The sequence below is a fragment of the Lepus europaeus genome, chromosome 13, assembly GCF_033115175.1.
Source record: "Lepus europaeus isolate LE1 chromosome 13, mLepTim1.pri, whole genome shotgun sequence".
Lineage (NCBI taxonomy): Eukaryota > Metazoa > Chordata > Mammalia > Lagomorpha > Leporidae > Lepus > Lepus europaeus.
This window is the reverse complement of record NC_084839.1, coordinates 35455479-35468915: the sequence shown is the minus strand read 5'-3', so window position 1 is coordinate 35468915 and position 13437 is coordinate 35455479. Positions and strand designations below refer to the sequence as shown.

General features: G+C 46.0%; 1 protein-coding gene across 2 annotated transcripts in view; it reads left to right on the top strand.

Moving 5' to 3' along the window:
- Positions 1 to 379: 379 nt before the first annotated feature.
- Positions 380 to 13437, top strand: part of SOS1 (SOS Ras/Rac guanine nucleotide exchange factor 1) — a 126072-nt gene continuing 113014 nt past the window's right edge. For both annotated transcript variants that reach the window (XM_062209308.1, XM_062209307.1), the window contains exon 1: positions 380 to 514. In XM_062209308.1, coding sequence (XP_062065292.1) covers positions 428 to 514 — 87 coding nt within the window. In that variant the 5' untranslated portion in view covers positions 380 to 427. The remainder of the gene's footprint in view (positions 515 to 13437) is intronic.

The following is a 13437-nucleotide window of genomic DNA, read 5'->3' as shown; positions in this document are numbered from 1 at the left end:
CCCTCCCCCTGCCGCCGGCTCCTCGGCCGGGCAGGCCGGGCCCGCAGCGGAGCGGAGCCCCGGCAGCGGGCGGGCGGCGGGCGCGGCGGAGGGCAGCTCGGGGCGGCGCCGGCGGGCCGGGGAGGGGCGGGGGGCCTGGCCCCGGGGCGGTGGTGCGGCCGGGATGCCGCCGCCGCCGCCGCCACCTCCGGGCCGTGTTCGCTCTCCGCGGCTGGTGCCGGTGTCGGGTGGGTGGCCGCGCGCGGGCCTCGTCCCGCAGCCGCCTCTCCGGGGCTAGCCCGGCCGTGCGGCGCCCCGAGGGGGCCGGGCCGTCCGGAGGGGCCGCGGCCCTGTTCCGCGCTGCGAGCTCGCCCTCTCGCGGCTTCCCGGCCGGGCCGCCGCCGCCGCCGCCGCCCCTCTCCCCGCCCAGAGGCGCCCCGGGGGCACCATGCAGGCGCAGCAGCTGCCGTACGAGTTCTTCAGCGAGGAGAACGCGCCCAAGTGGCGGGGGCTGCTGGTGCCTGCGCTGAAGAAGGTGAGGAGCGCGGGGGACCCCGCTGCCCGGGCGCCGGGGAGGCGGGGCGCGCGCGGGCAGGGCCGCCTTTCTTCCCGTGCCCCGGTGTGTGGGAAGGCAGGCCGCGGGGGAGAGGGTCGGAGACAGCAGGCGGGGGAGCCCCGGGGTTCGGCGGAGGTCAGCGCAGGCCAGCCCTCCGCCTCGCCGGTCTCTGTGCCGAGCTGCTGTCAGCCTCCCGGTTGGAGTGTCCGGGGCGCTCCTTTCACTGGCCCGATAACGCTCTGGCCATCATGTTTGCTGCGAGCTTGCCTGCCGGCGGCAGCATGGCCTGCTTTGCTCCCTCTGCGTTCTCCTGGACACCCCCTCCGATTAACGGGGGGCTGCTGCACATGCCAGTGTTTTCAGACTTATTATTTAATTTTTTTGACAGTTGAAAATCTTGGTGATGTCATTTGGGTTAGAATTTTTAACCTCTGTTTCGTATGTTTACGTTGGCCTCATTGTTATCTAAAGTTATATAGGAAATGTTGCTACAGTTTGTTTGTAAAGCAACATTGTGACAAACACTGCACGTTAAAAACATCAGAAACTGGTGTGTGAATGAGTTTAAAAACAACTGGCCTGTTTTCGTTTCCTTTTCTTCATTTCTTCCTTTTCTGTTGGGGTGGCTTTATGCTTTCGACTGTGTGTCTAAATCCCAGTTTCTTGTTGCCCAAAGAATGTTCCATGAGATCTGGTTAAAATACAGCTTTGCTCCTCCTGAGGGCTGGGTTATGGTTGGTCTTTCATGGTAAACATTTCCACTTGAACACAAAGTCTTAAAAGGTGTCTGAGATTTATCCAAGACCAGAAGCTTTTACTTTCTTTTTTTGCCCTGTTCTCCCCCACCCCCTTTTGCAGTCTTACAGTGGAACCTAGTTAGCAGAATCTGCTCATATATTAAGGATTAAACTACCAACTTTTCCCCCTCAAATGTTTGGCTAGTCATTAACATCTCTTTGGTGTTTTCTAATAAAGTGTGTGTTTTGTGTGTGTGTGTTTGTGTGTGTGTGTGTGTGTTATTGGTATACTTCATTCATTAGAAATCCTACCAGGTTCTCGATCTGTTTAGTTGTGTTTTGCCTGCAAGTGTGTCTTCTTGCGATAGAAGGGGAGTAGGAGGTCACAGTGGTGCTAGAAGCTGGTGTTCCATCAGGGTAGAGGAAAATAAAACAGTTGTCTGAAAATATACCCAAAAAGCCTCATGAAGCATTACTCACTTGGGGTCATTTTGCTTAGAAGCTTACAGGTCCTGTCCCAGGGGAACCACCAGTCTGTGGGTTGAGGATCCTTGGAAGTAGTGCAAAGAACCGCATTGGAATTGACAGACTCACTCTCTGCCAGGTGGGGGGCCTTGCTGGGATCTGTCCTCATTAGAGTTTTGTTTGGCTGGCACAGTGTTGTTTATTGTTAAGTGTAATTAGTTGCCAGTGTTTACAAATGGGAGATATTACACAAAATCTGAATTCACAGCTTTTGTTGAAGAAAATCTCTCCACCCAGGTCCCACATGAAAAGCCAGCCAGTGACCTGCTGTGGGTGCATGGATAGCTGCCGTCTTTAGACAGGTGCACATCGGGCGTCTACAGTTTACCAAGTCCTCAGCAGTCCCCTTTGCTTGTTTACATAAAACAATGCTTAGGTGTTTATTGACTTGAAAGTTTGGGCAGCGGGGAGAGAAGGGAGAGTGACAGAGAACACCTTCCTCTCCTCTGCTGGCTCACTCCCCCAGTGCTCATGATGGCGAGGACTGAAGCTGGGAGTTGGGAGCTCCAGGTTTCCCATGTGGGTGACAGGAACCCGATTACCTGAGCCATCACAGCTGCCTCTTGGAGTCCATATTAGCAAAAGCTGGAATCAGAAGCCAGGGCCTGATATTGAACCCAAACTCTGTGGCTTAGCAGCTAGGCCAAACGCCCACCTCCACACAAAGGGGCTTTTGACTCTAACAGAGTTGCCCTTGGAATAGAAATGATGGGAGGAGGTAGAAGTGTACAGTCTGATAAATGTATCTTCCAATTCTTATCCAAATGTCTACCAGCAGTGAGTCTAAGCCACCTAAGACAAAGTTGGAAATATGTTTCATATCTGTGTGCTCTTGGTAGTTCAACATCTGTATTTGCACCTGCTTGCTGGACATTTTCTATGGATATCTTCATAGTTAGAACTCTTCCTTCAGACTTATGAGACTGTTTTATTTGTATATGTGCCCACCTTGCGGTCTGTTACCTGAGGCTCCTTGGACCTCCTATTCCTGGTGCCTGGACTGCCCTCTGTTACCTGGCCCAATACTGCTCATCCTTCAGGGCTCTGTAAACCTCAGCTTTTCTCATCTCCTCAGGACTAACTTGGACATCAGTTTTTTGTTTAACACCCTGTCATAGCTCAAAAATTATTTATATTCACTTTATTTGAAGGACAGGGAGAGAGATCTTCCATCTACTGGTTCACTCCCCAAATGCTTGCAAACAGCCAGGGCTGGGCCAGGTCAAAGCCAAGACCCTGGAACTCCTTTTGGGTCTCCCAGTTGGTTAGCAAGGACTCAGGTTCTTGAGCTACCATCTGCTGCCTTCCAGAGAGAGCGTTAGCAGGAAGCTGGAATCAGAAGCCAAGGAACCAGGACTTGACCAGGCACTGTGATATGTAGTATGGGCATTTTTTTTTTTTTTAAGATTTATTTTATTTATTTGAAAGACAGTTACAGAGAGAGGTAGAGACAGAGAGGTCTTCCATTTGCTGGTTCACTCCCTAGATGGCCGCAACAGCTGAAGCTGCGCCGATCCAGAGCCAGGAGCCTGGAGCCAGGAGCTTCTTCTGAGTCTCCCTTGTGGGTGCAGGGGCCCAAGGACTTTGGCCATCTTCCATTGCTATTCCAGGCCACAGCAGAGAGCTGGATTGGAAGTGGAGCAGCCAGGACTAGAACCAGAGCCAGTATGAGCATCTTAACCACTGTGCCGAATGCCTGCCCCCCCATGCTAGCTCTTAACAGTGAATCTTAAGTTCCTAATTATGTGTCTGTCTCTCCTCATTAAACTAGATTGATGCTTCTTGAGAGCAAGCATATCTTACCCTCATTTATCCAGCCTACCTGTAGTGCACTATGAGGCATTCAGTTAGAATAAATGGGTGAAAGAATATCCAAAATAAAATCATTGCCCCTTCCCATGCCATTTTAAAAATTTGCTTTGTTTATGGCTTCATTTTATTTGACATGTTCAGAACTTTGGAGTAATCTCCAACTTGTCTGTTTGCATGGCTGCCCACACCCAGGCAGAGCCTGTACGCAACTTGTCCATTCTCCCTTGACTTCTATTCCTGCCTCCAGCTACGGGGAGTCCACTTTCCCAACCTAGTGCACTGACCTCTTCACTGCCTCATGGCTCCACCTCACCTTTATCTGTTCCGAATTTCGGGAAGGGAGTGGTACACTTCTAAACATGTCACATTCTTATTCAGAACCTTTGACGTCTTTTGAGGTCAGTGGGGCATGAAGTGCAGGGTTTTTTTGTTTGTTTGGTTGTTGTTGTTTTTAAGCATGGAATTGATAGTGATCAGTGATCTGACTTCATCCTGATTTTCTGACTGACTTGCCGACCATCCTCTTTCATGTTCTTTGTGCTTTAGGCAGGCTGGACTGCTACTTTTCCTGAATGTGCGCTGAATGTCTCACTGCATCATTCTAAGGCCTGTATTAGCTATTACACAAATAGATCATGCCTGCTACAGACCAGGTATTCTCCTTGGCACTAAGGATGAAATGGTTAATGACGCAATCAGAAAAGACTAAGACAAAATGGCAGGGGGTGAGTCTGGAGAGAAAACTGGCTTATAGGCTGTTCTTTTTAAAAATTTATTTGAGAGAGAGCAAAACGGTGAGGATCGATCTCTTGGATACTCCCCAAATGCCTGCAAAAACTCCAGGACTTGGGGCTGGGGACAGTATCCAGATATCCCATGTGGTGGCAAGAATCCAATCACTTGTGTCAACGCTGCTGCCTCCTAGGGTCTGCATAAGCAGGAAGCTAGAGTCAGGAGATGTAGAGTATGGAACCTGGGTATTCTGGTATTTGACTTAGGTGTCCTAATAGTTATCTTAACCAACAGTCTAAAATTTTCCCCGTAGACAGGTTTTTAAAATGTTAAGCTAAGGAGTTTAAACTTTGTCTTGATGAAATAGATACCATTGAAGAGTTTTAAAGAGGGGAGTAACATCCCATCTGAATTTCAGAAAATTCACCTTGGCTTTTTTTTTTTTTTGTAGATTTATTTTTATTTATTTGAAAGGCAGAGGTTTATAGAGAAGGAGATGGATGGATCTGACATCCACTGGTTCACTCTATTGGGCTGGTCTGAAGCCAGGAGCCAGGAGTCAGGAGCTTCTTCCAGGTCTTCCACATGGGTGCAGGGGTCCAAACACTTGGGCCATCCTCCATTGCTTTCCCAGGCACATTTTTAGGGAGCAGGATCAGAAGTGGAGAAGCCAAGACTCAAACTGGTGCCATATAGGACTCTGGCTTCGCAGGTGCTTTACCTGGTATGCCATAACACCAGCCCCTTGTTTTCACTTTATAATGATAAATAGGTTGGAGAAGAATGAGACATGAAGTGTGGAGAAAAGTTAGAAAGTTGGTTTAACAGTCCAGCCAAGAGAAGATACGCATTTGGATTAAGAAACATTTGAACTAGGATGGAAATGTGGGAATGTTGGTGTTTTTTTTGTTTGTTTGTTTTGTTTTGAGAAGTATTTAAAGGCTGAATTGATAGTGTGGCAACTTAAGTGATTAGGGATGTCTGTTAAAGGGGCATGAAGAGTTTCATTTTTAGTTTGAGTACTTTTAGCCAAGATGGAAAATGTAGGAGAAGCCCTGGGATAGAGAGAGTGCATCATGAGTCTTGAGTGTGTTAATCTCCAACTACCAATTGTTTTTTTTTTTTAAGATTTACTTACTTTTATTTGAAAGAGTTACGTAGAGAGAGGAGAGGCAGAGAGAGTTAGAGGTCTTCCATCCGATGGTTCACTCCCCAGTTGGCCGCAACGGCCGGAGCTGCGCTGATCCAAAGCCAGGAGCCAGGAGCTTCTTCTGGGTCTCCTATGCAGGTGCAGGGGCCCAAGGATTTGGGCCATCTTCTGCTTTGCCATGCCATAGCAGAGAGCTGGATCAGAAGTGGAGCAGCCAGACACAACTGGTGCCCATATGGGATGCTGGCACCATGAAACCCTTTATTTTAAGCTAAGGCGCCCATATGGGATGCTGGCGCTTCAAGCCAGGGCGTTAACCTGTTACCCCACAGCGCCGGCCCCCAAGTGGTTGTTATTATCTAAGGAAGCAGATTGGAAACTTCCAGGTAGGTAAGTAAAGCCATGATATAGGTGAAACCTATATCTATACAAAGACTTAGACATGGATGTTCATGGCAGCTCTGTTCAGCCAAAAGCTGAGAACAACCCAAATGCCCTTCAATAAGTGATTGAAGAAACAATTTTACCATATGATTTTTATATATGTAAAATTATAGAAAATGCAAATTAATGCAAATCAGTGGGGTTTTTTGGGTGGGGTGGAGGGCTTTATGTTCCCTTATCTAATGCCAATGGGTTTGGAGTTTCCGTTTATTAGATTGTTTAGATATGTGCAGTTTATGACAATTGTACCTCATTGAAGATGTTTAAAAAAAAAAGATGGGCCGTTGCCGTGGCTCAGTAGGCTAATCCTCCACCTTGGGGCGCCGGCACACCGGGTTCTAGTCCCGGTCGGGGCACCGATCCTGTCCCGGTTGCCCCTCTTCCAGGCCAGCTCTCTGCTGTGGCCAGGGAGTGCAGTGGAGGATGGCCCAAGTGCTTGGGCCCTGCACCCCATGGGACCAGGAGAAGCACCTGGCTCCTGCCATCGGAACAGCGCAGTGCGCCGGCCGCAGCGCGCCTACCGCGGCGGCCATTGGAGGGTGAACCAACGGCAAAGGGAGGACCTTTCTCTCTGTCTCTCTCTACTGTCCACTCTGCCTGTCAAAAATAAAAAAAAAATAAAAAAAAAAGGAGATGGCTGCTGCCGTGGCTTAACAGACTAATCCTCCGCCTTGCGGCGCCGGCACACTGGGTTCTAGTCCCGGTCGGGGCGCCGGATTCTATCCCGGTTGCCCCTCTTCCAGGCCAGCTCTCTGCTATGGCCCAGGAAGGCAGTGAAGGATGGCCCAAGTCCTTGGGCCCTGCACCCACATGGGAGACCAGGAGAAGCACCTGGCTCCTGCCTTCGGATCAGCGAGATGCGCCGGCCGCAGCGGCCATTGGAGGGTGAACCAACAGCAAAAAGGAAGACCTTTCTCTCTGTCTCTCTCTCTCACTATCCACTCTGCCTGTGGGGGGGGGGGGGGGGGAAGGAGATGAGAACAGCTACTGAAAATGATTAGAATAAGACTGAAGTAAGGCTGGCATCCATACCGGGAGAGTAGAGTAGAAAATAGTGCATAGGAAGAAAGCAAAGGGAAAGGAGTGCTCAAAGGAGACAGAGAAGGAAGGAATCAGGCAAAAAGAATGAGATCTATTGTCTGAGGAGCTGAGAAACTCAAATAATGTGCCTGAAAAGTGTGAGGTTTAATAACTGAAGGAACATTGGTCACATGTCAGATCAGATTTAGTGTGAGGGTAGAAGTGGAAACGCATGTACAAAGTAAGAATAACAAGGTCGCTTGGCTTTATTTTCTAGATTTATTTTTGGAGCTAGGAAATGAAAGGAAAAGAGACACTGCTAAGGCAAGAAGGGGCGTCGGGGTTGTGAAAGACTTACTGGTTTCTTGTTTGAAGGTAACAAGCTTTGTTAAGAGCTTTGGGGAAGAAGCTGGTAGAGAATGCTGGTGAAGTTACTAACAAGGAAGAGACAAGTTCAGCAACACAAACGATGGAATTTGACTTCAGCTATTTGAAATGTTTCACATGTGTTCTCATCTTGTCATCATAGGATATTATTGTTCCCATTCTACAGGGGGAAAAATGAAGCTTTATAATGGTGAATTTGACCAAGTAATTTGGTGGGCAGAGTTCATTTTTATTTCTTGTTGTTTAAACATTTTTATTTGTGGGCCTGGCATTGCGGTGCAATGGGGTAAACCATAGCTTTCAATACCAGCATTCCATATCTGAGCATAATCAAGTCACTACTGCTCCACTTCCAATCCAGTTCCCTGCTAATGTGCCTGGGAAAGCAGTGGATGATGGCCCAAGTACTTGGAGCCTCTGCTACTCATGTGGGAGACCCAGATGGAGTTCAAGCTCCTAACTTCAGTTTGACCCAACCCTGGCTCCTGCAGCCATTTGGGGAATGAACCAGTGAATGGAAGATCTCTGTCTCTTTGTTACTGTGCCTTTGAAATAAATTTTAAAAGCAGTATATTATTTACTTTCACTTATTTGAAACACATACACCACACCAACACAGAAAGAGAGAGATCTTCCATCTGTTGGTTCACTCCTCAAATGGCCATAATTGGACTGGGTCAGACCAAAGCCAGGAGAACAGAACTCAATCCAGGTCTCCCACATGTCAGGGACCCAAGTATTTGAGCCATCACTTATTGTCTCCCAGGATACATTCAGCAAAAAACAAAAACAACAACAAAAAAATAAAGTTGGAAATAGAATCAGGACCTGAATGAACCTACTACTTTCCTCTGGGATGTGGGTGTCCCAAGCATTACCTCTCTTCTGTGCCAAATGGGCACCCTGAGAGTCTGCATTTTTAAAGCCTGTGTGTTAGGCTGCCTCTAGCAGGGTGGTGACATCCATTCCTCTGAGAGGAGGGATAGAGATAACTGGGGAGCAGGGAGTTCGTGATGAAATGAAAGGCAAGGTCCTTTACAGAGAGCAAAAAGGGGAATGAAAAGGGGCTAAGCGATGAAGTTTTGGGATTACTGCTGTGGACATGCAGGACCTCCACCGTGACTAAAAGAGGAGTTGCTGACTGTGTAGACCACTAATTTGGGGTAGCATTGATCTGGCAATTGTGAGATTTTCCTGCAGCAGTACTTTCCATTCATGTAAATGGGCAGAGAAGATGGTTGCAGGTGGCTGCAGTAGAGTCTAGGAGAATGGGGACATTTTGGATGAAAGAAAGTAAGGCTATAAAGAGAGTTTAGGAGGGCCGTGGCCGTGGCCAAGGCGCAGTAGGTCAATCCTCCGCCTGTGGCACCGACATCTCACATGGGCGCCGGTTCTAGTCCTGGCTGCTCTTCTTCCAGTCCAGCTCTCTGCTATGACCTGGGAAAGCAGTAGAAGATGGCCCAAGTGCTTGGGCCCCGGTACCCACATAGGATACTCAGAGGAAGCTCTTGGCTCCTGGCTTTGGATTGGCACAGTTCTGGCCGTTGCGGACATTTGGGGAGTGAACCAAGAGAGGGGAGACCTCTCCCTCTCACTGTCTGCAACTCTATTCTCAAATAAATAAATAAAATATTTTTAAAGATTTATTTTTATATATTTGAAAGACAGTTACAGAGAGAGGTAGAGACAGAGACAGAGGTCTTCAATCCACTGCTTCACTCCCCAGAAGCCAGGAGCCACGAGCTTCTTCTGGGTCTCCCATCTTCTACTGCTTTCCCAGGCCACAGCAGAGAGCTGGATTGGAAGAGGGAGCAGCTGGGACTAGAACCAGTGTCCATATGGGATGTCAGCGCCGCAGGTGGAGGATTAACCTACTGCACCACGGTGCCAGCCCCTCCATTTTATGTTTTATGCATTTCAAAGTTATAGACATCAATCTATCTTATTCCTAAATACTGCAGTTTGCATATCACTAACTGGAGTTCAGTATTGTTTACATTTTTTTTTTTTTTGGTTTTTAGGTAAAATGTATGTACAATAGAATACACAAGTGTTAATTGTACCATTTAATACATTTTGATAAATGCATATAATTCAAGTTTCTTTCAAGATATAGACATTACCATAACTCCTGAAACTCCTTCTGTGTGCCTTCTCAGTCAATCCCTGTCCCACCTCCCAGAGGCAACCACTGTTCTGATACTTTACCATCCCACCATTGATTAATCTCATCTGTTCTAGAGCATCATATAAATAGAATCACACAGTATATATATATTTTGTGTGTGACTTTAGAGGTTGCATTTTTAGGAATTCAGTCCTTTTTTCTATCATATTAATATGTCACAGTTTTATCCAGTGGATGGATATCTGGGATTTTTAAATTTGGGGCTATTATGAATAAAGCTGCCATGAATCATCTTAAGTCTTTTTGTGGACATGTTTTCATTTGTCTTGGGTAAATACCAGAAGAAATGGCTCATAGGGTAGATGTCTGTTTAGTTTTATAATGGAACTGCCAGTCCGTTTTCCAAAGTAATTGTACAGTTTTACATTCTCTCCGGTAATGTGTGACAGTTCCAGTTGCTCCAAATCTTTGCCAATATTTTGGTTTTACCATTCTTTAATTTTAGTCATTGTGATGGGGGCATAGTGATACACTGAGCACTTTCTATGTTTTTATGGATAATTTATATATATTCCTTTGGGCAGTGTCTCCCCAAATCATTTGCCTATTAAAAAAGATTAAGCCATTTCTCTTTTTAGTGTTCAATTCTAAGAGTTCTTTGACAGATATATATTTTAACAGATATTTTCTTCTAGTCTGTGGCTTGCCTATTTATATTCCTACTGGTCTTGATTTTGGTTTTTGTGAGAATTGCTTAATATTGATGGAGTCAAGTTGATCTCCTTTATTGTTAAAGATGATTGCATTCTGTATTCTCACAGTCCTTCTGCCACGAAGTCATGCAGATAGTTTCCTGATGTTACTTTCTAACAGCTTTATAGTTTTAGCTTTTACATAACTTTTGGTTCATTTCAAGTTAATTGTTGTGTATGATACAAAACAGGAGTTGATGTTCATTTTGTTTTTCATTCTGATATCTAGTTGGATAGTATTGGTGTTTTTATGAATTCCATCCAGGTCTCCTACAGGGGTGGCTGGAGTCCAATTCCTTGGGTCATTTTCTGCTGCCTTTCTAGATATATTAGGGTTCTAGATCAGAAGCAGAGTAACTGAGACTGGAACTAGCACTCTGGTATGGGAAGCTGATTTCACAAACTTTAACCTGATGTGCTACAGTGATGGACCCTCTGGATCTTTTTTTTTTTTTTTTTTAAGATTTTATTTATTTGAAAGAGTTACACAGATGAAGGAGAGGCAGAGAGAGAGAGAGAGAGAGAGAGGTTTTCCATCCACTGGTTCACTCCCCAATTGGCTACAATGGCCAGAGATGCACCGGTATGAAGCCAGGAACCAGAAGCTTCTTCTGGGTCTCCCATGTGGGTATAGGGGTCCAAGCAATTGGGCCATCTTCCACTACCTCCCAGGCTATATCAGAGAGCTGGATCAGAAGAGGAACAGCCAGCACATAAGGGATGCCAGTGCTGCAGGCCAAGGCTTAGCCCACTATACAACAGCGCCGGCCCCGGCAGATAGTATTTTATGAGCTTTTGTACATACCATTATTTTAGGCACTGTAGTTTTCCTAATTAATTCTGTGCTACCCATTTACTTTTCCAAGTGTTACTAGCCCAGTTTAACAGCCGAGGAAATGAATCTTCAGAGGGCAAATTGCTCAAGATTTTCTAACTAATGAATGCAACCAGGAGTTGCATCTAAGTTTGTCTAGTTTCAAAGGTTTCTTTTGGATAGCCTCCTTTCAGTAGACAGTATAGTATAGTATAGTATAGTAGATTGGTATTCAAATTGTCCTGAATCCTAGACTTTAGGGGAGAAGTGCTTCAGGAGAGGGAAGCTAGAATGAAAAGGATTTTGAAACCCCTTACTTTTTTTTGTTTTTGTTTTAAGGATTTTATTTATTTCTTTGAGAGGTAGAGTTATGGGGGGTGGGGGTGGGGGGAAGGGAGAGACTGAGAGAAAGGTCTTCCATCCACTGGTTCACTCCCCAAATGGCTGCAGTATCCAGAGCTGGGCTGATCAAAGCCAGGAGCTACTTCCGGGTCTCCCACGCGGGTGCAGGGGCCCAAGGACTTGGGCCATCTTCTACTACTTTCCCAGGCCATAGCAGAGAGCTGGATCAGAAGAGGAGCAGCCAGACACAACTGGTGCCCATATGGGATGCTGGCACCATGAAACCCTTTACTTTAAGCTAAGGAGTTCAGCCCTTTTACATATTGGGTCTTCATATATGATTTCATTTGAAAATAAAAGATTTGCTGCATAAAAAGTTTAGAATTTTATTTTTAAAGTTTTTGTTATTTAGTGTTTAAAAGAATTTATTTGAGGGGCAGAGAAAGAGAATGCTCCCATCTGCTCATTTATTCCTCAGATGCCCACAACAGCTGAAACTGAGCTGGGCAGGGCCAAAGCCAGTAGCTGGGAATGCAATCTAGGTCTCCCACATGGGTGGCAGGAACCTAAGTACTTGAACCATCACTGTTTTCTCCTAGCACTAGCAGGGATCTAGAATTAAGAACCAGAGCTGAGAATCCAACCCAGGCACTCTGATTTGGGACATGGGGCATCCTAACTGGCATCTTAACTGCTAGGCTGAACACCCACCTGCCAAAGTAAGAATTTTATGAGAACCAGTTAATGAAAAGAAAACATAGACCATAAAGAGGTACAGGCTGAGGAATAATGATCTTAGGGTGCGTGGCAAATAGGAAGATAGGAGATCGCTTTTGCCTGCTTCTGAGTGGGAGTGGTGGAAGTGACATTTAAAATGTAAGGATTAGCCAGCTAAGAATTAGGAAGAAATAAGTCCAAGGGTTGTGGTAGCTCAGAGGCCAAGAGGAAGCCAGAATTTTCAGAATTCCAAGTCGCTGGAATATGAAGTATGGGGCCTAGCCGTTGGAGAATATTAAGCAGAATATTGACAGCTAGACATGCATTTTTAAGGATCACTGTGTGCTCTAGGGCCATGGATTAATGGGAACTGAATAGTGGGCAGGAAGAGCAGTAAGGATTTCCTTGTAGCATCATGGAAGAGATGATGGTGGCCTTGTCTAGTCAGCTACGGAGATAGAGAAGAGTGGACTGGTTTTAGTGAGATTTAGAGGTAGCTTGAAGAGTAAGTTAGCACAGACCTAGGAGAGGAGTCAGAGTACTCCCAGGTTTCTCATTGGGGATCTAAGTAGTGATGGTGCTAAATGAGGGAGTACCAGGAGAGGGGCCTATTTGGAGGTGGACTGAGGAACCTTCAGTATTTGGGGATGGAGTGTGTGAGAACCATGACAGCAGGGATGTACACCTTGGGGATAGCCAACCCTGGCAGGTGTGGAAGGCATCTTCATTGAACTGTCCTTGATAATCACAGGCAAGTACACCCTGAAGGCACTGCTGATGTTTTTCAAAGTACATTTCAAATGCCTCAGACCTCAATTTTAAGTTAATGATTAAAGGTTGTTTCAATCTGTGGCTTCTATCTTCTTGTAGATTGGGAGTGCCTTGAGGGCATGCATAGCATCCAACTGACTTTTGTGTTACAGGTAATGCTTAATGTATTTCTGATGTATAACAAGTGCCCATTATATATTTGTAGAATTGCATGTGGTTCTGGCTCTGTCCTCTGAAGAACACACTGCTAATGAATTAGGTGTATCTTAGTTGAGATCTTTACCAGCCACAAGGCGTTGGAGTTATGTTTAGTATATTTTATTTTAGCAAACAGGGTAGCAAATACTATATCTTAGAAATTTTTTTTTAAGTGGCCAGATTAAAAAAAAATGCATGGTACTTCAAGGCAAACCTTTTGTCATTGTATTAATTTAGGTCCTCTTAGAAGCAGATGCCAAGATGGATATAAGCATGTAAGAAATTTGTTAGATGAAAAAATACTTGTGAGAGAAGTCATCAGACTGTGAGGCGTGTCTGTCTCCAAGTGCAGGAAAGTGCTAAGGAAGGAAGC